Raw genomic sequence first — 24,844 nt, forward strand, 5'->3', positions numbered from 1 at the left:
TTTTGCTTTTTGAACTTAACATCTAAGACCTGAGAAATCGTTTTCTACTTTTTTTCTTCAAGACTCCAAACTACTGATTGGTTGCTTTGTCTGTCAGGAAAGCCAAGGACAGGGCTACTCATTGAGTTTCATGAAGTCTCATCATCCATTTTAAGTAAAGGTTCTCCTGAGCATTCTGGGACTGATGAAACTAGAAGACTTAAAACATGCCCTGGACACTATATAACTATATATATTTGTAGATATGACCTATCATTTCTCAATGAGTTTTTGCTATCAGCCTCTCTGTTTCCACTCCAAACACTCATATGCCCTGGCTCTGTCTTTCTAATCATAGATAGCTGTCAATTTCCTGTATATAGAGATGTTGACTTTTGTTCCCTCGAAAAAAGAATGGATAGATATCTCTTGGTTAACAAGGAAGTGTGGAAATAGAGACGTTAACTCCTTGAAATCCATTCTAAGAGCAGAAAAAAACTACAAGGGTGGCACACACTTCTGAAGAGCCACAAGAGAAGGATGGTATGAAATTTTTAAAAAAGATGTTCTGGGCTTCCCTCGTGGTGCAGTGGTTGAGAGTCTGCCTGCCAATGCAGGGGACATGGGTTCGTGCCCCGGTCCGGGAATATCCCACATGCCACGGAGCGGCTAGGCCCGTGAGCCATGGCCTCTGAGCCTGCGCGTCCGGAGCCTGTGCTCCGCAACGGGAGAGACCACAACAGTGAGAGACCCGCGTACCGCAAAAAAAAAAAAAAAAAAAAAAAGATGTTCTAAGAACTTGAGAAAGGATTTTAGAGAGCTACTTAATTTAAGAAAACATTAATTTTGAGTAGTATGTCCTAGCTGCCTGTAGCGCTATTGGAAAAAAATTCTTTTTTGCTTTAGTATGTCAATAAGGAAAAATCACATCTAAGGCCATTTGGTTAAAATAATTCGCCAACCCCTGAAAACTAGGGGCACTAAGCTGTCTTGATATAAAGCTTAGAGCAACGAGGGAACATCTGCCCCATCTACTTAAGTCCCAGTTGGACTTGGCAGTGACCAAGTTTCAGAGCTCTGTTTAGAGAGAACATTCTAGCACCACCTACAAATTGCCTTTCTTTAATTTGTGCAATTTACCAAGAAGCATATTTTATAAAGTTTAATAAAATTGTATGGAAAAAAGCTCTTGGTGGTAATTGCTATGCTGATTTAAGTTCCTGAAAGTGCAATGAAACACAGTTACTGTGCATATAAATGCTACTTAATAGCTGTTTAACTAGAGATTTTATTCTTATTTGGGGCTTTCTCTTAAATCCCATTTGTAATTTTAGATATCGCAGATCTTTGACATAGAATATGAATATAATTGGGAAAGGGGAAAGGAGCTGCGTGGATTTGGGTGTCGTGAGCCAGAGAAAACCACTCAAATGCCAGGCCAGCATGAAGTTGTCCCTGACTTGTTCTAAGCAAGAGTAGGGTTGGGGAGAAACTCTGACTCTTTGTAAGGAATGCATGGAGGACACATACCTGGAAGCCAGCATCTTTTCCCATTCCTCCCTTCCCAAAGATGGGCAGACCCAAACAGGTCCTAGTTACAAGGGATTTAAGTTTTGTGCCTGGCGATGTGTTTGTGTCAGATTGAGGAGTCTGTGCGGAGCATGGTAATGCGCTATGGAAGTCGGCTGTGGAAGTTACGCGTCCTCCAGGCAGAACTGAAAATCAACATTCGCCTGACACCAACTGGAAAAGCAATTCCCATCCGCCTCTTCCTGACAAACGAGTCTGGCTATTACTTGGACATCAGCCTGTACAAGGAAGTGACTGACTCCAGGACAGCACAGGTACAGTAGTCAAGCAGGCTCCTCAAAGTTTTGACTTGGTCCTAGAGAGAAGCCACTTGTCCTTGTTACAGAAAGACCCAAACTCACAAATCCCATTGTTTCACCTAGTGGGGTTATCCTCTCTTAGCTTAAATGGTTGCATGAATTTGAAACACTTCATTTGCCTCATAAGATGTGCCACTGTCCTAATCATGGATGTTATGAAACCCTTAACCTTTTGTCATGTATTGGTGAGCCCTAACAGGTGCCAAGTGAACCTGACTCCACAGGTACCTGTGCAGTTTAGGGCTCTTTTTTAGAGGGCTCTTGGGCTACTTGAGCAGTCTTGTCTTTTCTGATTTGTCCTTGTTCCCATTTTCAGCCTATTTAGACCACTCACTGGCAAGTAAAGGAAGGGGAATTGTTGAAATATGAAATATCTCAAAGAAGGAAAATTTCAACATAATATAATAATAGCTTTAGCAATATCGAGCAGTGACTTTATCTTATTTACCCTTTATTTACACACATTATCTTTCCTTCAAAGAGTTCAGAGTATCATATATCTATAAAAGAGCAAAGTGGCAAACTTTAACCCATTTTTTCAGATAGAAAAATTGAGAATATGAAAATGGAAAGTGACTTTCTAAGTAGATTGGTTCTATGATAACAAAGAATTCCCTTTTAATCTGTTTTACCACCTTGGTTTCTCCATATTTGGGCCATTTGCTATGATACAGGATTTAGGTCAGTTCACTGTTGCTCACATCTTTTTAAGAACTGGGATGTTAATTGTAGGCCTCTGGCCTGAACTTGGGAAGTGCCTTTCTTCTCATTAAAGGATGAACTTGCTCCTTTGTATGTGTACACAAAGGTCTCAGTCTGTTCTATGCATTGGGTGACAGAAGGAGATTATGTGTCCCTTGTTTTTATCTGTGTCCTTTTAAATCTGGGAATAGCAGTAAGAAAAGATATTTTTTGCTGGTATTTTGAAGATGAGTTTTAAAATTCTAGGTTTAGACAGTTGTCAGAGCGACCTTTCATTTTGTGCTTTGATTCCCAGTTAGATGGCCAGAGAAACCTATCACGTGAGAAGTGAACAGTTAAAACAGAGAGAAAGTGTGCACAAGAGTGCAAGGGGTGAGCAAGAGAAAGAGTATTCAATAATTTTTTGCTGCATTTGATGTTTTCAGGACAACCTTAAAGACATTTTCAGTCAAAGCTTTCCATGGGCAGGGATGTTTTTAATTAACTTCTGCAGTGTCTTCAAGGCAGATCTATTCTTGTGAAAAATAAGATGGCCGCTTGAGATTTTAATGTTTTTGATAAATACGTTTGTTCTTCATAACTATCCCCCCCCCGCCTTTCTTTTATTAGAAAGCGCTTAGATTTCCCTCATGCTGGGTAGTGGTGACACAGGGGCATGAAAGGAGCAGATGCCTTCAATCAGGGTTTAGTACTGTGCCTGGCACAAAATAAGCACTCACTAAGTATCTGAAAGAATGAATGAGCCGCCTTTAGCCTGAGGGAGCACCCCTCTTACCATGGGTCCGGCATGTTTAGTAAGCCCTGAAGGAAAGGGGTCTCCCTGAGGCTCTTCAGTTGAGATTCAACAGCCATTGCCAAGCGTGAACTCAGGAGCCCACAACTAGAGGAGGGAGACCACAAAAGGAACAGCTTCTAGCTCAGTTCTGGAACCCTGAAAGTCTACTTGATGCTTCTTGCCAATTTGTTTTTTCCCTTTCTTTGCTCTAGTGAGTCATTATATGAACTTAAAACAATATAGAACCATGTGTATCATTCATTCATTTGTTCATTAATTTAACATTTATTGACCATGTATCAAGCAGTAGGGATGCAAAGATAAAAAGTGATCTCTCTTCTCAAGAAATTTACCTCATGATGGAAGAAGATGGATAATTAGTTTCTCTGTTGTATGATTATGATTTGTGTCATCATAAAATAAGTGCCAGTTTCTAAGGGAGCAGACTATATGGGATCAGAGATTGTTTTCCAAGAGAAGCCCTTTTGATGGCCTCTGGTGAAAAGTGTGTGATAAATAAAATGTGTACCTGTTTTCATGAACTTGTAAAACATATACTTTACCAGTTTTAATTACTATGGCCATTATAGTAGAAAATGGAATTAACACAGACAACATAGATAGATAAGTGACCATTCAGAGGCTTCCAATGCTGTCCATTGCTATCAACCTCTTGCTCCAGAATAATTTTTTATTCTTTCTGCCAACAAGGAGCAAGGTTGACTGGCTTGAGTTTCAGATTGTCTTATTTTCCTTGTATAGTCTTTGTGGAATTAGCTGTAGTGAACACTGATGTCAGGCAGTCATAGTAGAGAGATCTGAGTAATCCACTGCATAAATCAGTTGATTTCCAATGTGTAGTGTAAGAGGGAAATATACATTTCAAAATCAACTTTGTTGAGATAGAACTTACACGTAATAAAATGCACTCATTTTATGTGTGCAGTTTAATTCATTGTGAAATTGCACACACCTGTGTAACCGCTATCACAATCATGATAGAGAACCCTTGACACCCTCAAAAGTTTTCTTGTTCTCCTTTGCAGCCCCAGCCCTAGGCATCCACTGATCTGTTCTCTATTGTTATAGAGTAGTTTTGCCTGTCCTAGAATTTCATATAAATGAAATTAGACAATATGTACTATTTTGTGTCTGGCTTCTTTTGCTCAGCATAGTGTTTTTGAGATTCATCCATGTTGCATGGATTATGGGTATGTTCCTTTTCATTGCTGAGTAGTGTTCCATTGTATGAATATACCAAAATTTTTATATCCATTCACCTGTCAATGGACATTTGAGGCTTTATTTTTCCAGTTTGGGCTATTCTGAGTAAAGCTGCTGTGAACATTCATTTACAGATATTTGTGTAGATATGTTTTCATTTCTCTTGAGTAAATATATGAGTATAATTACTGAGTCATAGTAAGTGTATGTTTAATTTTATAAGAAACTGCCAAACTGTTTGCCAAAGAGGTTGTACCATTTTAAATTCCCACCAGCAGTGAAAGTACCTACAGTTATATTGCTTAAATGACCAGCCTGACTTTATTCCAGACCTTGCAAAACTGTACCTATCTTTCTAATAGAAAGATAAGACCTATAGGTATGTACTTGGAATGTAGTTCCAGAACCTACTGCTTTTGCTCCTTTTTTTCTTATTTTGATTTGGGTTATCTCCTCTAAGTCCAGTTTTCACATACTAACACCCTGGCCTCACTTAACATTTTGAATCTCTTGAAACATTACTATTTCTACCTCTCACATTACTAAGACAATGCTAATTCTACCTCCCACCTGGTGACTTTCTTCACTGGTCATGTGCAAGAGGATTGGGAGCTCCATTCTGGTGGGCTTTAAGCAGCCCAAGACAAGTTATGCCCAGAATAGGACCTGATTGACAAGTCAGTAGAACACATTTGTTCCTCTGATCTAAAGGGCTAAGGATTCACTTAACTGAACTGTACCCAGGATATAGGAGAGTACTTCTCTTCTAATGCCTGGTTAGCAGGTCCGCAAATCTATTCATTAGTGGTAGACTTAAGCTTATATATTTTAGGCCTGAATAAGTATGTGGGTATACACACATACCCTCACATCCCAATCTCCATATGTATTCACTGCACTGGGAATCTGTGTTTTATGAATTCATGCATAAAGTGCCTAGTTTAGTGTCATACAACCTCTGGGCACTCAATAAATATTAATTGAATTGAAATAATGGCATCCCTTATAAATATTCATAAGCAAATAAAACTGTCTAAATATATGAAATATGAAGTACTCTTCTAGAAATATTTGAGTTAAAATAATTAAAAACTGGTGTAGTGATTTTATTATGTGACAATATAGGTATTGTAGGAGCTATTCACCAGTTGTAGACATAGTATACTGGGGGAAATATGTATGTATATTTTATACATTTTTTAAAAATAAATTTTCTTTTTTTTACTATAGGCTGTGTCTTATGAGCTAACAAGAATTAGCTAGCTAGATGGATGGATGAAATCCACTTGTGTCAGAAATTTTTGAAGCCTTTATATAGCTAATCGTACTTATGAAGCACCTTCTAATCAAATAGACTAAAGTGTAGGTGACCTGGTAGAGCCTTGACCTGGCCTTCTACCACTGGAGAAAGAACAGAATTCTCTTTAGTGCTTAGCTGTTCCTCAACTGAAATACTAGAACTGCTTAGTTGGTTAGTTGACATGCTTTGTTTTTGAATATATGGGATTCAAGTCACTTTAGAAGGCAAGCATTGTCAGTCTGTCTCTGAAATGTGAAACTTATGCTGTGCTTTCTTGTTGATTTCAAAAGTATGATGTGTGCTTGGTTACATACCATCTTTTGGAGTTGGTTAACCTGTAGAGAGGTGAGAGCACCATGTACCCAATGTTAAGAGGCATATCTTAGCTACTCAACCCACCAAAAATGTGTTTCAAGAAATAACATTTATGAAAAAAAGTCCCTCTAGGAAGCTGATCTGATTTTTTCCCCCTGTCTTTTAACCCCCTATGCCATCCTCTTTTTCCTGCAGATCATGTTTCAGGCATATGGAGACAAACAGGGACCATTACATGGAATGTTAATCAACACTCCATATGTGACCAAAGACCTGCTTCAATCAAAGAGGTTCCAGGCACAGTCCTTAGGGACAACATACATATATGATATCCCAGAGATGTTTCGGCAGGTAAATGTGGCTAACGTAGGGGGAGATCTGACATGTGCCGAAGAGGCAAGATTTTTCCTGAATTTTCATCAGATGCAGCTTAGACTGGAATAGGGCACTTCCAAAAGGCAGGAAATATCTTGACACTGTTCTCACTTCTATCTCTTTTGGGATTGTGACTGCCAACTCAGATGTTGGGTGGTTCTTTATGAATTAACAGGAAGAATGGTGAGAATAGAGGCCTCTGTTGAGTAGAAAAGAGTAAACCGAGACCACATGCCTGCAATGGTAGTTTACGATGACCGGTGTAAGGAGTTACATTTAGGTGTCTATTTCCAAAGCCTATATTCAAATCAAAAAGAGATTGAAACTCGAGTTCTCGTTTTCCTATTTTCCAAGATAACCCAGGTCTCTAACTGATAACTTAGGTTAATATGATGAGAATCAATATATAACATATACAAATGGATATAGAGTTCATGGTACACAGTTTAAATTATCCGTTCTTTTGTGGGAGATTTATTATAGCTGAATAAAAACTAGTGTATCAAAAGAATACTGAATTTGTCCTTAAAAAAATCTATGAATATAGGACTTTTCCAAGTCTCCTCAAAAATACCAGTGTTACCACATTTGAATTTTAATAAAGTAATACATGCGGTCTTAGTAAATAGTCTTTCTGTACTTCCTGTATTATTCAGATATACAAGAGATTTCCTTTATGTAACCATTTGTGTACAAGGTCTCTCCCTTGAAACATAGCTGTCTTCATTCATATTACCGGCATTGTTACCCTAGAAGTTGAGTGTTGACTCTGTTCCCCAGTGCCAGTGCCATAAAGAGAAATCACATTCTGTATAATTCTTCCTATAGAATAGACATAAACACAGTGATTTGGACTTGTAAGTATGAATGAGTCATATTGGTTTTAAATGTTGCTTTGAGGCAAGCAGAGAAACAACTGAACTAGTTCCCACTTCATGCAGCAATATTTTTGGTAATATGAAGTTGGGAGTGGAAATTGAAATGGTTTTAAAATGATAGGTGTGTCTCTCTGTTTTCTCAAATTTGAGCAGACTTCATTTGCACATTTACAGTCATACACCTCTAGTGAGCTAATTCCCGTGTATGGGCCTCTAGCTTTGAAAAGATTTTAGAAAGAGGATGCTTCCCCTGAACCTCTAGTAGAAACTCTATTCTTGTGTTCTTGGGTTTACTTTGTATTAGCTGAGTGTCATGTCACTTTCCTGGTTATTCTTCTGTAGCCAAGCTTCTCTAGGATTTCTCTTTTTTAAAGAGGGACTGATTCATTCTGATTCATGATCACTCAGTAGTTTGATGTTGTTGGAAAAGTGCCTGATTTTTGGCATGTAAAAAACATTATGTTAAAGACAATTACAAATCTATTTCAGCTGAGAATGAGAGCTCTAGAATTTGGTCTAACGTTTAGACGCTCAGCAGAATATTTGGAAAAGAAAGAGCAAAACTAGACTGACGATATTTTAATATTTATTTTGTTCATGTTGAAATGCTAATTGTTACTGATTAGTCACACTTTTCTCCTCCTTTAGTCCCTGATCAAACTCTGGGAGTCTATGTCCACTCAAGCATTCCTTCCATCACCCCCTCTGCCTTCAGACATGCTGACGTACACTGAGCTTGTGTTAGATGATCAAGGTCAACTGGTCCACATGAACAGGCTTCCAGGAGGAAATGAGGCAAGTAATTGCGTCTCCCTCTCCCCTTTCTTATCTCTGTGCCCACCAGTACCAGCTTTCCATGGGGGTGGTCATTAAATAGTATTAAGATCTGAGTGGCATAGGCAGCATAGTAGTCCTATTGGTAGAAATAGTAGTCCTGTTGGTAGAATTCTTTAGCCAGAGAACATCGACTGGATAGCAAGGAATTGTCATTAGTTTTTTAAGTGTGATAATGGTATTACATTTTTTTAAATGCTATTACAATTTTGCTTTTTAAAAAAGAGTATTGTTTTCTGTTAGAGATACATACTAAAATAGTTACAGCTAAAATGATCTAATCTCTAGGATTTGCTTCAGAATAATGAGGGGGTGTGAATGTGGGAGTACAGATGAAACAGGACTGAACATGAGTTGTTAACTGAAGCTAGGTGATAGATACATAGGACTCGATTCTTTTCTCTATTTTTGTATATGTTTGAAATGTTGAGATTTTTCTATAATAAAAGCATTTAGAATATTTCTCGATGTTTTTCCTTATTTGGATACTTACTTTGCATACTGGTGTACGGTTTTTGATATGTTTTTTCGTGCTCAGGTAATTTCATCTGGTGCTGTTGTTGGCATGGTAAATATTTTCTTCTTAAAGGGGCCCAATCAGAACCAGGGGTTTAAACATAAAAGGAGGTAACAGAGAACCCGTGTCTGATAGTTATCCAGGAATGCCTTTTCTAGCTTTGGATTCCTTTCTCCTATAGTACACTGTTAATGATGTAAAGTCGTATTCTGCCCTATACCCCACATCCTCCTCAGTGCACTGAGATTCTTCCTGATTCTAACTATGCTTCTAATGTACAGTTATAACAACAGTAATAAGCCTAAAATGAGATATGTTTTTATTTTAACCTTAGATGTAATCCCTAGATAAACCTCGTTCCTTAGAAGGAGTAATCTCTATCTGAGTGTTCACCATAAACAGACTGGGTACACCTTTGGGGATAAATGCAATTTTTTCCCATTTTATGCAGTATCTTTTTCCAAAAAATTTCCTATATGTACAAGGTGCGTGGTTGTTCAGCAAGTACACCAGTGGCTGCCAAAAGTAGATGGTTTGGTAAAAAGATGGATGCAAGCATTAGACCCGATGGAGGGTATCAGACTTGTAGGAGTTCTTCTAATCTAATAGCAAAGGCGAGAGGCTGGGGAGAAAGGATGCGTAGAATTTGGACGAGAGTAGGTGCATGTATACTCATTAACACACAAAGTTGCAGCAGAGGTTTATGCCACTGTGTGTAGCATCTACTTAGTGAACCCCTCAGCAGCAAAGAAAAGCTTCATTGTGCTAGACTTAAATTCTGATTCATTGAACAGTGGAGTCTTCAGGAGTGGAAGGCACCCTTGTGAACAGGGGACTGAGAGAAAAACGCTTTTAACTAATGTAATTAAAACACAAAATGAGATTTTTGGCCACGTGAAAGCTAGCTGCAGTGCTGTGTGAAACCTCTTGCCATGATCTTTCTGTCCTGCTTTCTCTCTGCTCTCATTCTGTTTGAGCGAATGGAGACTGGGGGAATAGTGAGGTCCCAGAGGGACAGGGCTCTGTTCTTGCTGAAATTACAAGCACAGAGCTGCCTGGGCATGAACGTGTAGTGTTTACTCTGCCAGTATGAATACAAATAGTCTTATTATACGGGACTCTGTACCCAGAGACCACACACACACACACACACACGAATTAAAAAAAAAAAAATAAAGGTTTTTTTTAACCCTTTTAAGACCCAACAAACCTTGGTGCAAAGGGATGTCTTAAACAGCAGCATAGGACTAGGGCTGTGAGTAGTAGCGTCAATACAGGGACCACATGTTTTCCTTTGCCCAATGCTTTAATAATAATCTTGAAATCTAGAAATTTAATAGTATTTAAAATGTTTTTTTGCTTTTCGTCAGTTCTTACTTTCTTCTTGTCCTCCTCTTTTCCCTCCTTAGTTGCCTGTTGTCTTTGTTCTCTTTTCCTTTCCTTCAAGTGGTTGACTAGGATTGAAGCTGAGTGTTAGCTTGCTGTTGTTTCTGAGTCTTTGAGCTCAGGAGGAGTGAGACTGATTTCTTTTGGGAGCACTTAGTGACTAATGCTCGGCATGGCTGGTGAAGTCAGTCAGTGGCCTTAGCTAGATTATAGGGTCCCGCACAACAGGAATGAGGTTGAGGTATTAGTATCCAACTCGGTTACCAAGAGCTTGAACGTACAATGAAGCATGTCCACTGAGCGACTGACCAATCTAAAGATGGAGTTTCAGCAGTCAGAACTCTGAGGGACAGCTGTGCCTAAGAGATGACAAGGTGTCAGGAGGATGTATTTCCTCGTGCTGAGCCCAGTTTTATCAAGGCAAGTTGACTTTCAGCAATTGCCGTTTAATTTTCTTTGGCCAAAGAGACAAGTTTGTCATGAGCTTGGCACTCTACATATTACCCCAAGAATGCTGTGAGGGGAAGGAAAAGAGCTCATGCTGATGAGATTGGGAGCAAATCAGTCCTATCCCGAAGAGAATGGGCATCTAACGGAGCCTTGAGAAGTAGTTTTATTAAAAAAAGGAATAAAAGATTGACCTGTTAATGTTCTGAGAGCCGAGGCTCAATGTAAATGCGTCAGTGCTACGTAGCCATTAAATCATCATAATGTGGTGTTCTCCAAAGGTGACAGCTCCACCAGGTCATCATGGTGGGTGATATTGCATTACCTTGAAGGATTGGAGTTTCTGGGTTTCAAAGCTAGCACATGGATATAAGGAATACAGGTAAAACAAGAGATTCCTGAAGAGTTTCCCCATGAATTGAGATGCTTCTCCCCGTAATCAAAGGCAGAAAGCCTGCACTTATCATACCATCGGCTGTGTGGGTAACCAGTCTTTCTTCCCTATTTTTTTTCCAGGACAGTAAATAGGTAAAAAGGTGATGGGACCAGGACTTGGAACAGTTCAGTTCCATTTAGTTTTAGGTAACTTGTTTGCCATTTGAGGAAGAATATTGGCTGTTTCAGCAGAGATGTGACCTGCATTTTGAACATTGTGGCAGAGTTAAAAGCAGGCAAAAGAGAGCTTTTCTGATGTGACGTTAGCTACTCTCTCCTTTCTATTTTCCTAGTTGTCCCTTCCCCACTGAGAGAGATGTAACTGAAGGCATGCCACCTTATGCGTGATGAAAGGTATAGGAGAACACATTTTTCTCATTGTCAGATTTGAATGGCATGGCATTTAGTATGAATTTAGAGTAGGAATAAAAAAGATGTAGACCAAATCTGTGAACTATGTTCCTTGCAAATAGCTCCAAAGATAAGTTGTCTAGGATTTTTTTTTAATCGTTTCAAGTAAAGATGAAAATTGAGGAAAATGTGATTGCAACACAGACTAAACTGATTTCATGCTCCTGTGATGGGTACTGTATGTAAATACACAGCTAGATGAATGTATGCTGTTGAGCCTGGACATAGAAGAAGCTCAGCTAACCAACAGTTCTACTTTCACCACTTCTCAATTTGGGGGGAATTGTTTTCATTTTCCTGCCAGTTTGCTAACCTGTTTTGATCATTTGGTGGAAGCTGTAATTGTAGGTGGGAACACTTTGAGTAACAGTTCACAATCCAATGCAGCTGCTTTTCGCACCAAATCCTGTTATTAAAAGGCTCAGGCTAAGATCAAGCCACTGTCTGTAACCGACTTGACGGAGAACAACTTAACTTTGCCTGGTAGGGCAAAGAAAGCACTGGCCTTCTTGAGACTGTGTTCTTATATATTCTGAAACGTTATTAGCATTCTTTTATTATATTTCCTTTAACTGCTCTGTGAACTAGATGATGAATCTCCAAATTGGGCAATGCTGAAAGATACGATAGACAGGCACCTTTTATAGCAAAATTAGTGTGGATAGAAATGAGGACCGTGTTTTCCTTACTGTTTCAGAACATGGGCTTTTAAACAATATGAATCTATCCATTCCCTCTCATTGCTTCTGTCGTAATGAAAATCTGCGATGAGAAGATGCTGTGTCTAGAAGCGGTTATAATAATTAGGTTTAGGATGTGTACTCCAAAAAGGATTGGTAGTTAGAGACTGGAATTCTTGCTTGGCATTACATTTTTTCCTTAAAATTTTTCTGAGAGTTAAGTATGTTCCAGATTGAATGCAATTTGATGATCACCTCCACACACACTGCCAGGCTTAAAATTGTAGTGGCTCCAAGACTTTGTTTTTTCAGATGGGCACTAGGTGTCAGGGTTTTTCCTTCTCAGCAGCCTAGCCTTCAGATAAGCCTCTTGAATTGCCCTGTTTGGTGAGGCAAATCCAGCAGTATCCTTCCCTTTTTTTTCAGTTGGTATGGTAGGCTTTGCCTAGTGTTCCCACAACATGCAATTGCTCTCTTAACCCTTTGGGTGGAGATCTGTTGAATCTTACATCATGACTGCACATTTTTACAGGAAACATTTTTTAGAAAGAGGATGATTGAGGAGGGAAATAAGTAGTATAAATTAAAGTTTGAAGGCTAGCTGCCATTATGACTGGTATCTTGGTTTCAGTTCTGCTTTATGTTCTGGGGGATGAAATGGTGGGGATTAAGAATTCATTTCTAGAACTGCTCAGCCTTGCCTGTATTTAACTGTCGTCTAATTGTTGGCAAGGTACTGTTGTCCAGTTCCACGAAGGTGTAAGCATCTCTTTAACTTTTTTATTATAAAATATTTCAAACTTATAGAAAAATATGGAGTGATACGACAAATATCCCTGCATCTATTGACTAGCTTAAATAAATCTTACCATTTTGACACTGCGTCTGACTTATTTTTGCTATAATCCTTTGAAATCTCTAATTTGAGTATAAAAACAAAAATAAAATTTAGGAGTTGGATAGGGAAAGGAAGTTGGTAAGCTTATGTAAGCCTGAAAGATTGGAAGAAATTAATTAGTAGATCTATTTTGACAGTTCTTAGGCTGGACCTCTTAACCCAAAGGACCTCTTATTTTAGAAAAACCACCATAACCCTCTGTCTTAATTCACTTGGTTGACATTTTCCATACTCTCAAAGGAATTGCTTGGGCTATCCTGGACTTAAATTCTAGTGCAACCCATTATGCTTTGAAACTGACTGGAGAGAGCGTTTGTGGGCTTGAGTAAGGAAAGGGTTGACCATTTCTCATGCGAACAAAACCCAAATATTTTTCTAGTGTAACATTAGGCTTTTGCCTATTGTTTTACTCGATTTAACCTCAGAATAGCTCCATGAATGGGAAGCTAATTTGGATGTATTTTACTGTGCTTTTGTTTCATTCTTTTGAAATCAGTTTACCTTTTCATGCTGGGTGTGGAAATTGAGTCCGTATCAGTATTTCAGATGTGTGTTGGAAAAGAGGCATATTTGTATTGTAGCATGCTGAAGGTGAGCTCTGAAATAGACCCAAGAAAAGCAGATCTGAAAAACAGGATCATGGTCTGTGCACTGACTGTTCAAGTTATAAAAAGAGACTAATGGTCCTTGCCACCAATCTGTCCCTGAAGATGGGAGAATGTTTCTAAGTGCTTTGAGATCCTCGGCAGAAAAGTATCACATTCCACTGATTACATATAAACATTCATAATTTGCACTTACCTTATTTTTCATCAAGGACTTTAAAAAACCAATTTTGAATCTTTTTAGCCTAGCAAGATAGGAATTTCAAGTACAGAAAAAGACATATTACAGAATACGTGGTAAGATAGTTTTATTTAAAATTATTGTGCACTTTTCTTCTTTTAGCCTCATTCTTAGTGAGTGTGTTTGGCTACAAGTCTTTGTCTGAAATGATCTTCAGGGCCAAAGTTGAGTCCCTCATTAGAAAAATATTGAGGCTACTTTTGAAAGCTAGGTCTTGCTGCCGTGGAATTACTTCTAATGAATTCCTAACACTGTTCTTCTGGGATGTATATATTTTTCTTCAAATTCCTTCTTAATGTCTGTTATTGGAGCTGGAGAATTCTCATTGGGTCGATTAGTTGATTTTGACTTATTTCATTAGTAGCAAACCAAGGCCCAGTGAGCTTGACTGACCTTGAAAATCCTAATGCATCCCTTGGCCAACCAAAGCAGCACTTGTGGAGGGCTCCTCAGTGCCTTTCAAAAGTAAGTCCTTAAAGTTAGCCTTTAAACAAAAGGATGAACTTGCCAGCATTTTCATACATCTTAATTTTTAAGATTTTATAGAAAAAGGGTGTGATATAGTACCCTACGTCAAGAAATTTTACAGCTCCAACCAGAGGCAATAATGAACATCAGGACAGCAACAGATGACACCAGAGGATGAGGTGTAGCGTGGAACATCAGAGTTCAACATTCGTTTACATGATTAATGGGGGAGGCTTCCTGAACTGTGGTAGGCCAGCTTGGTTAATTTCCCTATCAACCAGTCACTCCGGCGCCCCATTTCTCAAATACCACTGGCTTGTATGTGCTCCACTGCATGTGTTTTTTTAAAATTGGTGTGTTTATTAAAGCATTGTGTGTACATGTGTAAAATGACTGGTTTCAAGCATATAAATAGTACAGGAAGAAATAATTCCCCTGTCTAAAATTATTATTTCTAATCTTTGGTAACATTTTCAAAGAATTACCTCTGGGCAGAAAATTTTTTGCTCTAAAAATGATATTTTTCTTATCCTTTTATCGCTTTTTAGAAGGGTTGAGGTAAGTTTGTTCAGCCATTTTTGAATTATCCAAGCATGAAAAAAAGAGTTTTTCAGCTGTTAAGAAAATTGTTTTCAGCTCCTTTATGTGCTCATACGACGCTAGGCAACGGAACATGATATCCAGAAGATAATACAACATGGAAAGGCATTGACATTTTTTCAGCATGGTTTTTCTGAACGGCACAAATTAAGTCAAATATTGCATTGCCTTATGGTTTAAAAATACACCTTTTAAGACCTATACAGTATTTTCTAATATTTCATGATGTATTGTTTTCCCACGAGGTTCTAATATAAGTTAAAATTGTAATTATTTTTTGATAGTATCTAATTAAAAGTGAAGTATTCCATCTAACATACAAAAGGAAGGGGGAAAGGTAGCATTTTGTTATCTGTCTGAAAAGGAACTCAAGTTCATATTCCTTCTCTCTGGATCTTAGTTTTTTCATCTTCATGATGCAGATGCTGCTTGGGTCTGTTTCGGCTCTAATGTTCTAGGATTCTTTATATTTCTGCCCCAGAGCCTTGTCGGATAGTCATCTTCCCAGCATCAGCAGTAGTAGCACGATAGCTGCTGGAGGCTTTGCCAGAAACACTCAACTTTTAGACTTTCAGCATGGAAAATAAATAAAGCTTCAATATCTCAACCACAGTCTAACCTGTGTTTAAGTCCATATAGAAAGATATTATTACCGATGAACTCAAAGTGTGGAGATATAAGAAAGGCAGCTGTGGCAAAGATACTCCCTTTCTACTTCCCACGGCATAGCTAGACTTGAATGCTTCTTACATCCTTGAAAACAAATTCCTGTCCTGTTTTGCCCCTTAGCTTTCCCTTCAGATTTCTTTATTGAGCTTAAATATTGTTGTTTTACTTTGTGGTAGCAGCAGCTTTGGAAAGTGCGGTTGTGTACATGTGCATATGTACACTTGTACCTTCTATTCACACTGATAGTACAATTAATGTTGATGTCAATTTTGGTGTTAATTTTGGGTCATGATTAGTGTTGACACTTTGTGTCAGACTAATGGCATTTATAGGCATCATCAGAATAAATGTTAATATTATCATGTTTTTATTATCTGTTATAGTAACATTAAACCAAGGTCCTCCCAGGAGAAAAAATACACATATGGATAGATAGATAATGCCTTTCTGTATCACTGGTGTTACTCAGCGAGAAAATGACATCTCAGGGCAGAATCCTAATCACTGTTTGGAGCCTCAGAAATAATGATCACCTCTGATCGGAGGTTGTGAATAATTCATTCGGTTTGATTTTCACGTCCTGTCCAGTGATACTTTTCAAACCAAATGTGTTTCTACAGGAAAATAATGGTCCCACTTCTTATGGAAATACTGTAGCACCAATCATTTTACCCACATAAAAACAGTTAAATAAGACTGTTCTCTTCTGCTTGCCTTCTCCGCCCCATCCGCTCCTCCCTTGCTTGCGCGTGTTTATTCCAGGATCAGACTGTGGCCAAAGAAATATCTTCTTCCTTAGAACTTGTATAAGGAAAACAAATGTTTATTTCTGCTGATCCTTAACTTATTCGCGGTAACTTTTTTGAACCTCTTCCCTTTCTCACTTTAAGGTAATTAGTTTAGGTGGATAATCCTACACCTAAGAAGCCTGCTAATTGGAATGCTCTGTTATCAAAAATAATCTGAAATTAGATATCTTAAAAACTGATTTATGGCTATCTTAATGAAACTATAATTGGCAGTAAGTCCCTAGAACCACTTGGTTAGTCCATGCCTCTCTCGGCAAGACAGTGGTCAGGGAGGAAGTCAGTGGCACTGCCAGGGACCAAAAGCCTGAGTCTGAGACTCGTTAGACCATAAACCCAGCCACTCTGACAAGCCGCTTTCAGGCTACATGTTCTCCCTTTGTTGCTTCCTTAGCCCTTTAGTCGTCCTTAGCCCTTAGTCCTGGAGTGTCATTTTCACTAGGTTTTATTGCATAGAAACGTTGGAGGGAGAGAGAAGCTGAAACAAGAGGATTCAGTGATGGAATTTCCTTCGGTTGTTATTTTTAAGTTAACATACAGGACAGCTTGGCTTAGGTGAAATCAGTGAATGTCATATTCCTAATCCCATTGTCACACTTGTGTATGCCTTTCTATAGTGATTGCAGAATTTTCAATATAAAACCTCCATTGTGTGTATAATATAGATAGACCCCATCCATATAAAGTAATTTGACTGAAAAACTTATGGTGTCCTAATTAAATGGGAGGAAAATATGACTGTCTTCTGAAGTAATGACCCAATCCTCTGAGACAAAGCTATTCTTAGATAGAATATTTTGAACCATTTCTCCTGAATGTTGTGACCCCCTTTTTTTTTTTCCTAAATCTAACAAGGGCAGAGGAAAGCGTTTTTCAAACTAGTTTTCATCATCAGACAAAGTACTTTGCATTCAGAAACCATTTCCAGTATCAAATTCAATTTTGTCAGGTGATTAGTTGAGTTTGGTAGAGAATAATTTAAAAACACAAAGCTGGCAATGGCCGTGGTGCTTCTGCACTGGAGGAGAGCAGTTGCTGTTCTCAAGTTGCAAGCCCTCTTTCAGTGACTGTGTATGGTGGATTATTGTGTTACATGTCTTTGCAGCTGTTACAGACCTGCATCTGTTGACACCATGTGTTCCTACCCCGGACTGCTAGAAGAAATAGGGGAGCGGGTGAATTGATATCTTGCCTGCCTATCAGTGCAAATGTCCTTTTATGTACATGTTTGTAAAGCTCTTTAGCCCCCTTCAAGATGAAAGGCTCTGTATAAATATAAGCTTTTGATTTTAGTACATGTTTGGAGTACATGCGGTACAGTCCTAAATATGTATTTAGCTGATAGGCACTGTTCTTGTCTATCGTACAAATATTGACTTTAAAAGTATAAATATGTATTTAACTATCAGACCAGAAAAACACTGAAGCAGTACTTCTAAGGTAGAGATATTAATATTGTATAAACCTATATATACATATGTTTACATTATACCACATCATTGCAGAGCATTTCTTTTTAAAAAAGGAAATGATAGCCCCAACAGACTAAGACAGTTCTTGATACCCTTCTCGCTTTAAGGTGAGTCTTGATTTTAAGTTTTCATATGTTTATTCCTCTCTTTAAATTTTATATAAATGTGATCTGTTGTAGTATAACTAAAACTTAGAGTCAGTTCCTCTAAAACATGAGAAATCCATTAGGTTGGTGAGATTTTTTTTTTTTTTCTCCTTTAAATTTTTTTTTTTCACTGTGAAAATGTTCAAATGTGCACTAGAGATAATAATATAAGCTCCCATGTACCTGTTACCCAGTGAAGAAGTATTTGGTAGTTTTTTCTCCCTTTTTAATTTATAAAATTTTTAAGTTATGAAGGCATAAACACATGAAAGAAATTTGGAAAATGGGGGAAAAATTCACAGTCCCATCATCCTAAATAATTATCATCCCATTTTGCTATGTTTCTTTATTTCCCTTCCCCCCAGCCCCCAACAAGCTTTTAGATAGAGATAGAGAGTGTGTGTGTGCATGTGTGCATGTGTTGTAACACTTACTATAAGATTTAACATGTGTTTAGTCTTCACAGCAGACTTAATACAATAGGTTATTATTACCCCATTTTACTGATGAGGAAACTCAGGCATATAGAGGTTAGTAACTTACCTAAGGTTATGTGGCTAGAAAACTGACTGAACCTCTATCCTGTCAGAGTCAGATTACATTCAATTCAGATTTGTAGAATCTAGTTTCTGAGTCTGTGCCCTTGACCACCACACCATTTTGCCTCTCAGAGTTATTATGGTATGCATGCAATTTTGTTATCCTGCTTCTTTAAATTTAGCATTACCTCATGGGTATTTTAAAATACTGTTCATAGTCTTCATAGCCACCATTTTATAAGGCTGAACAGAACACTAACAATGACCTCACTAGTCAATATATTCCCTCTAAAAAAGTTTTTATCATGACATTTATTTTTTCAGCTTTTTATCTTAAAATAATGTTAGATTTACAGAAAAGTTACAAAAATCATACAGAGTTCCCATTTAACCTCCATTAACCTTCACCCAGCTTCCCCTAACATTAATCCGTTATATAACCATGTTATAATTACAAAAACTAAGAAATTAACATTGGTACAATACCATACTGTTAAATAAAATACAGACTTTGCTTTGGATTTCACCAATTTTTCTACCAATGACCTTTATCTGTTCCAGGATCCAATCCAGGGTACCACATTGCCTTTAGGTGTCAACGACATTTATGTTTGTGTTATACTTGATGTTCATCTTTCCATATCGTTTCAGCTAAGTGCAGTGGAAGTAGTCTGGAACATACTTCCTTAATTTATCTAGTAAATGAAATTATGTGAATCATACTTTAAAGAATAAATCATTCACACTCGGTACAGGACAAGTTACTTAAGTCCTCTGTGCCTTGGTTTTCTCATGGCAATAATAACAGCTGTTTTTTTAAATTAATAATGATAATAGCTACTATTTGAGGACTTTTGTATGCCAGGCTCTGTACTAATTTAATGTGGTGTTCCTCTCAACGATCCCTCCATAAAGATATCATTATCCCCATTTTATAATTGGAAAAATTGAGGTTAAGGTTAAGTGACTTGTCCAAGGCTATACAGCTCATATAAAGCTGAAATTTGAACCAAGACAGGCAGATTTTCCAGCTTAATCTCCTATTATCAGTATTTATTAACATTTATAGTATAGTACAGCATGTTATAAGTGTGCAATGAATGGTAGCTATTATTCTTATTATTTTTTAAAAGTAAAATATTTTGGGCTTCCCTGGTGGCGCAGTGGTTGAGAGTCTGCCTGCCGATGCAGGGGACACGGGTTCGTGCCCCGGTCCGGGAAGATCCCACATGCCGCAGAGCGGCTGGGCCCGTGAGCCATGGCCACTGAGCCTGCGCTCCGAAACGGGAGAGGCCACAACAGTGAGAGGCCCGCGTACAGCAAAAAAAAAATTAAAAAAAAAAAAAAAAAGTAAAATATTTTAATGGTATTTAGTACTGTTATTCTGTGATCCCTAGAGATAAGTCATGCACGATGTTCTAAGCTCTTGCTGTTGACTATTTTCCAAGTATCATTTAAAAAATGAAATGACTGTGGAACCAGCAAGTATTTATTACTCCCATATTATGTGTAGAAATGTGTAGGAGTCCTGCTATGCACTGGAATAGATGATATGATGGTTCAAGCTGGCAAGCTAAAAGCTGTCCTAGGCCATATGTGATTAATTATCAAATGAATTCTCTACATGAAGGTCTTAGTAGGCGATCAGAAGAAAGGAGTCACTTTAGACTAGGGGAAGCTTTTCTGAGGAAATGGAATTTGAATGAACCTTTATGGAATGGGTGAGATTTGGATAGGTTGAGAGGAGAGACAAAGGCAAACTTTGTATGTTAAAGTTAATATAATAGATAACTGCTTCTAATAGTTTTTCATCAATCCCATAGGTAATATTTTCTTAATTTTGTATGTGGGGACATTGAAGCTCAATAAAGTTAAGTGAATTTCCCAAGGTCACCCAGTTAATAAGTGGTAGGGCTTAGATGTGGATCCAAGTTTGTTTGACTCCCAAGCCCATGTTCACCATTATATATCCCGTCATTTGATTAGCAGTAAAATCTAATTTTTAACATAAATTGAGCAACAGATTCTTCCTTAGAGATTTATCCATTGTGCTTATTCAAAACTTAATCTCTTCCAAAGAGGAATCTCACTGTACCAAGACTCACACAACACTCTCCATTCTGTACTGGTACTTTTTAAGTGGGAAGGGGGACAGTTGATAAGGGACACATTTTAGAAAGACATTAAGAGTAGTGTGTTCTTGGTGCTGCTGTGTTGACACCTAATTAGAAGTCAAGGGACTTCCCTGGTGACACAGTGGTTAAGGATCCACCTGCCAATGCAGGGACATGGGTTCGAGCCCTGGTCCGGGAAGATCTCACATGCCGCAGAGCAACTAAGCCCATGCACCACGACTACTGAGCCTGCACTCTAGAGCCCGCGAGCCACAACTACTGAAGCCCATGCGCCTAGAGCCCGTGCTCCGCAACAAGAGAAGCCACCGCAATGAGAAGCCTGCTTACCGCAAGAGTAGCCCCTGCTTGCCGCAACTAGAGAAAGCCTGTGCACAGCAACAAAGACCGAACGCAGACAAAAATAAATTCATTAATTAATTTTTTTAAAAGTACTACTAATAATTAGAAGTCAATATTGCAAGCGTAATGACCTGGCCAATTGCTGAACTGACTGCCCAAGTGACACAGTTAGAGTCCCCAGGTAATAGCAAAAGATAAGAGTGTTGTTTGCTTGCCCAGTGCCACATAGACACAGTGTTTGCATTCACATGCAACTGCTAAAGTAGATTCTTCTGGGCTTATATCTAAGCTACTCTGGCCTAGGTGGCTAAAGTTAATATGTCATAAAATTTGGTGTAGAGCCCAATCTTCCTAACTACAAATGCATTTAGAGGAAATAACTTTTCCTTCTTGAAAAACAAAAGAGATGTTGGATTAGAGGGCCACGTGAGAAGGCAGTTAAAATATTTTTCCCTACATGGGCATCATATCGGTCAGCTTCTTAAAAACTATGACCAAAATTATCCTGATATTTGGAGTTTCTCTGTGCTGTTTTTTGGATGATCTGTTTCTTCTTCCTTTTCTCTGTCTTTAATGAGCAGATAGAGTAATACTGCCTTACCTCAGAAGGTGATTGGATTTTTTTTCTATGTATTATATCGATTTTGATTTGTATTTGGCCTGTGGTATATATTAAATAGCTTATATTTATCTGTAGGTGTTTCATATATATATTTCTTAATGCTGAGAATCACAAATAGCTGTGTGGAAAGCTTCAACCAGCCTGATTACAGTGGATGTGCAATTGGATTGAGAAATGTGTACTCAGAGCTTATGATCACTGGCCCGGTTGAGTCTGGGTGATGCATGTGGCTTTCCAGGGATGCTGCTATTTACATCTGTTCATGGCCTTTCTCGATGGCTGGCTCCGCAATGAGGTGATAGGCAGCAGCCCAGGGACGAGGGACCAAGGCTGCAGATGTGGCTGGGCTCCATTAGGCAGGACCAGGAATGCTCGTCTGGTAGGCTTTGTGTTTGGGGGCGAGTGGTGGTGGTGGGAAGCGGGGGAGACAGAAAGAAACAGGAAAAAAAAAGAATGGAAAGCATTACTCATCTAGGTATAGGGAAACAGACAGGCAGACGTGAAAAACTGCAGCCGTTAACTGGGGAATGAGTGAGTAGAGAAGAAGGGGCACTAGCGAACCAACAAGTAGAAGGAATGACTAGTTCTCACATAGAAGGGGATTAAAAGAGGAGAGGGCTGGGAGGGTTTGGGAAGAGACATGTCGCCCCTGCCTATTAAGTCAGTATCATTTATTTGTGTGGCTGGTCAGATGCTACTGAACAGTGAGCAGAGATTTATATATATCATAGTGCAGCAAGAGGTTGGTTACTTGCATCCTTTGGTTTTCTAGTGTTGGGAGAAGTCAGCAAGAGATGCTTACAAGGATGCAGTGTTGAGCTACAGTAAATTCTTGCAGAAATGGAAGATACCTGAAGCAAGCCTGTAAAGAATGTTGCTATTATTCCTGTCAAATATTAGAGGACAATAAAAGGACCCAGGGTTGTAAAAGTTGTATAGTCCATGAGAGGTAGTCCTCTTTCTGTTCTCCTGTGTGTTAAAGATTTCTTGGAAAGAATCTCACAAAAGATATCTTAGTAGATAGGGTAGTAAGTTAGGGCATCCCGGATTTAATTCCCAGTGCCCCAGTATTCTTCCACACATAGCCTGAGTGCATTTAGACTTTGGTTTTTCCATCTTCTTCGAACAGACCCAAAGAAGAAATTGAGACAACTGTGAAATCCATATACAGTAAACCAGCTATTCTCAACATAATCTTAGAGAAGTATGCTAGAATATTTGTTCTAGTTTCCCGCAGGGAGCTTGGCTCTTTAGCAATGCATGTCTTTACTTGAAGGTTGTGTCTACGTGCAGTCTGATGTCTTCAGGTAACCTGAAAAATAATTCTGCATGTAAGAAGTTTGTATTTATTTGTTTGTTTGTTTATGCCTTTGCAGATTGGCATGGTAGCTTGGAAAATGACCCTTAAAAGTCCAGAATATCCAGAAGGCCGAGATATCATTGTTATTGGCAATGATATCACATACCGAATTGGGTCCTTTGGACCCCAGGAGGATTTGCTGTTTCTCAGAGCTTCTGAGCTTGCCAGGGCAGAGGGCATCCCACGCATCTATGTAGCAGCCAACAGTGGAGCAAGAATTGGACTGGCAGAGGAAATTCGTCATATGTTTCACGTAGCCTGGGTAGATCCTGAGGATCCTTACAAGGTACAGACTAAGAAAAGATAATACTTCAAGTTACCGTATGGGTGCACATGTGTGTGTGTGTGTGTGTGTTTGTGTGTGTACGTGTGTAGAGAGAGGTAGAGGTTTTTTTTGTTTTTATAAATTAATTAATTTATTTATTTTTGGCTGCATTGGATCTTTGTTGCTGCACGTGGGCTTCCTCTGGTTGTGGCGAGCAGGGCTACTCTTTGTTGTGCTGCATGGGCTTCTCATTGTGGTGGCTTCTCTTGTTGCAGAGCACAGGTTCTAGGTGCACGGGCCTCTGTAGTTGTGGCGCGTGGGCTCAGTAGTTGTGGCTCGCGGGCTTAGTTGCTCCATGGCATGAGGGATCTTCCCCGACCAGGGCTCGAACCCACATCCCCTGCATTGACAGGTGGATTCTTAACCACTGCGCCACCAGGGAAGCCCAAAATATATACCTTTAAATTATTCTACTTTGGCTTCCAAGACTTATGGTCAGTCATCAGCAAAATCTCTCATATCCTCAGCTTCTTCTCTGATTGTTCTCTAATCTTGCTCTACTTGAAACCTTCCTGTCCTCTGAAGACTCTTCTTCCCCTGTAGCCCTCTTAAATGGTGACTGGTTTCTCTTTCCCTTGTACCACTGAGCCTGGAGGAAAATAGCTTCTTGCTAGTGCCTGCCTCACTGCTACTTCCAGACCCTTTTCCCTCCCTTCCCTCTGAAAACCCCTGTCTTTGAATCTCATGTCATCAGACTGTGCCACACCATCACTGCTGCTTATTATAGTGTTCCCTACCCTTTGGCCACTCCCTCTTCTTTGCATCTTTTAGTTGCTGGCACATTGTCACTGTCTCCAGTACTACTAGTCCTGTTACCATTCTTGACGATTGCTGTATATAGAGATGATTCATCCCATCATCTAGCCTCTTAGATCCTTGACTTCCTCTCCCCCAATGGTCCTATCCTACATCCCAGATCAGCCTCTCATTCCCCATAATGACAACTTCAAGCATCCCTTCCTTTGCCATTTCTCCATCCTCTCTTTCCAGCTCACTCTCCTTAGTACCCCAAGTCCAATAATCCTTTGCACTCACCAAGACCTACAACTATGGATCCTGCCACCTTTCTTCTGCTCTTCATTCCCTCCTTACATACTCATTTTATTCCTATCCAGCCTTAAATCCAAAGTCTACCATAGGCTAATCATCGTAATCACTACCTTTCCCATGCCTTCAACTTCTTTGCTTTTTCTCTTCATTCCGCTTGCTCCGTGTCTGTACAGAAACCTGGTTTAAATCCAACTCTCTCCATCTACTCCTTTTCCCTCACCTGCATAGCTGAACACTGATGGAGAAAAATACACAGTGCTGTTGACTAGGCTTACTTTAAATTCAAGCTTACCAGCCTCCTGACTGACAGTTTGACATCTCTCTCCTCAAACCTCCAACACCCTCTTCCTTCATCCTCACTCTTAGCTGATGATGTTGCTTCCCAATTCACTGAGAAAAGGGAAGCAATTAGAAGAGAGCCT

At 39.0% G+C, this 24,844-nt stretch overlaps 1 protein-coding gene across 2 annotated transcripts in view; it reads left to right on the plus strand.

Annotated features, from left to right (window-relative positions):
• The window catches only part of ACACA (acetyl-CoA carboxylase alpha), a gene marked incomplete at both ends in the record, with an annotated part of 208,309 nt that overhangs the window by 180,327 nt on the left and 3,138 nt on the right, over nucleotides 1-24,844 (plus strand). For both annotated transcript variants that reach the window (XM_079726304.1, XM_079726305.1), the window contains 4 exons: nucleotides 1,620-1,823; nucleotides 6,380-6,535; nucleotides 8,086-8,232; nucleotides 23,064-23,333. In XM_079726304.1, the coding sequence (XP_079582430.1) occupies nucleotides 1,620-1,823; nucleotides 6,380-6,535; nucleotides 8,086-8,232; nucleotides 23,064-23,333 (777 nt within the window). The remainder of the gene's footprint in view (nucleotides 1-1,619; nucleotides 1,824-6,379; nucleotides 6,536-8,085; nucleotides 8,233-23,063; nucleotides 23,334-24,844) is intronic.

Source organism: Hyperoodon ampullatus (genome assembly GCF_949752795.1).
Source record: "Hyperoodon ampullatus genome assembly, chromosome: 19".
Lineage (NCBI taxonomy): Eukaryota > Metazoa > Chordata > Mammalia > Artiodactyla > Ziphiidae > Hyperoodon > Hyperoodon ampullatus.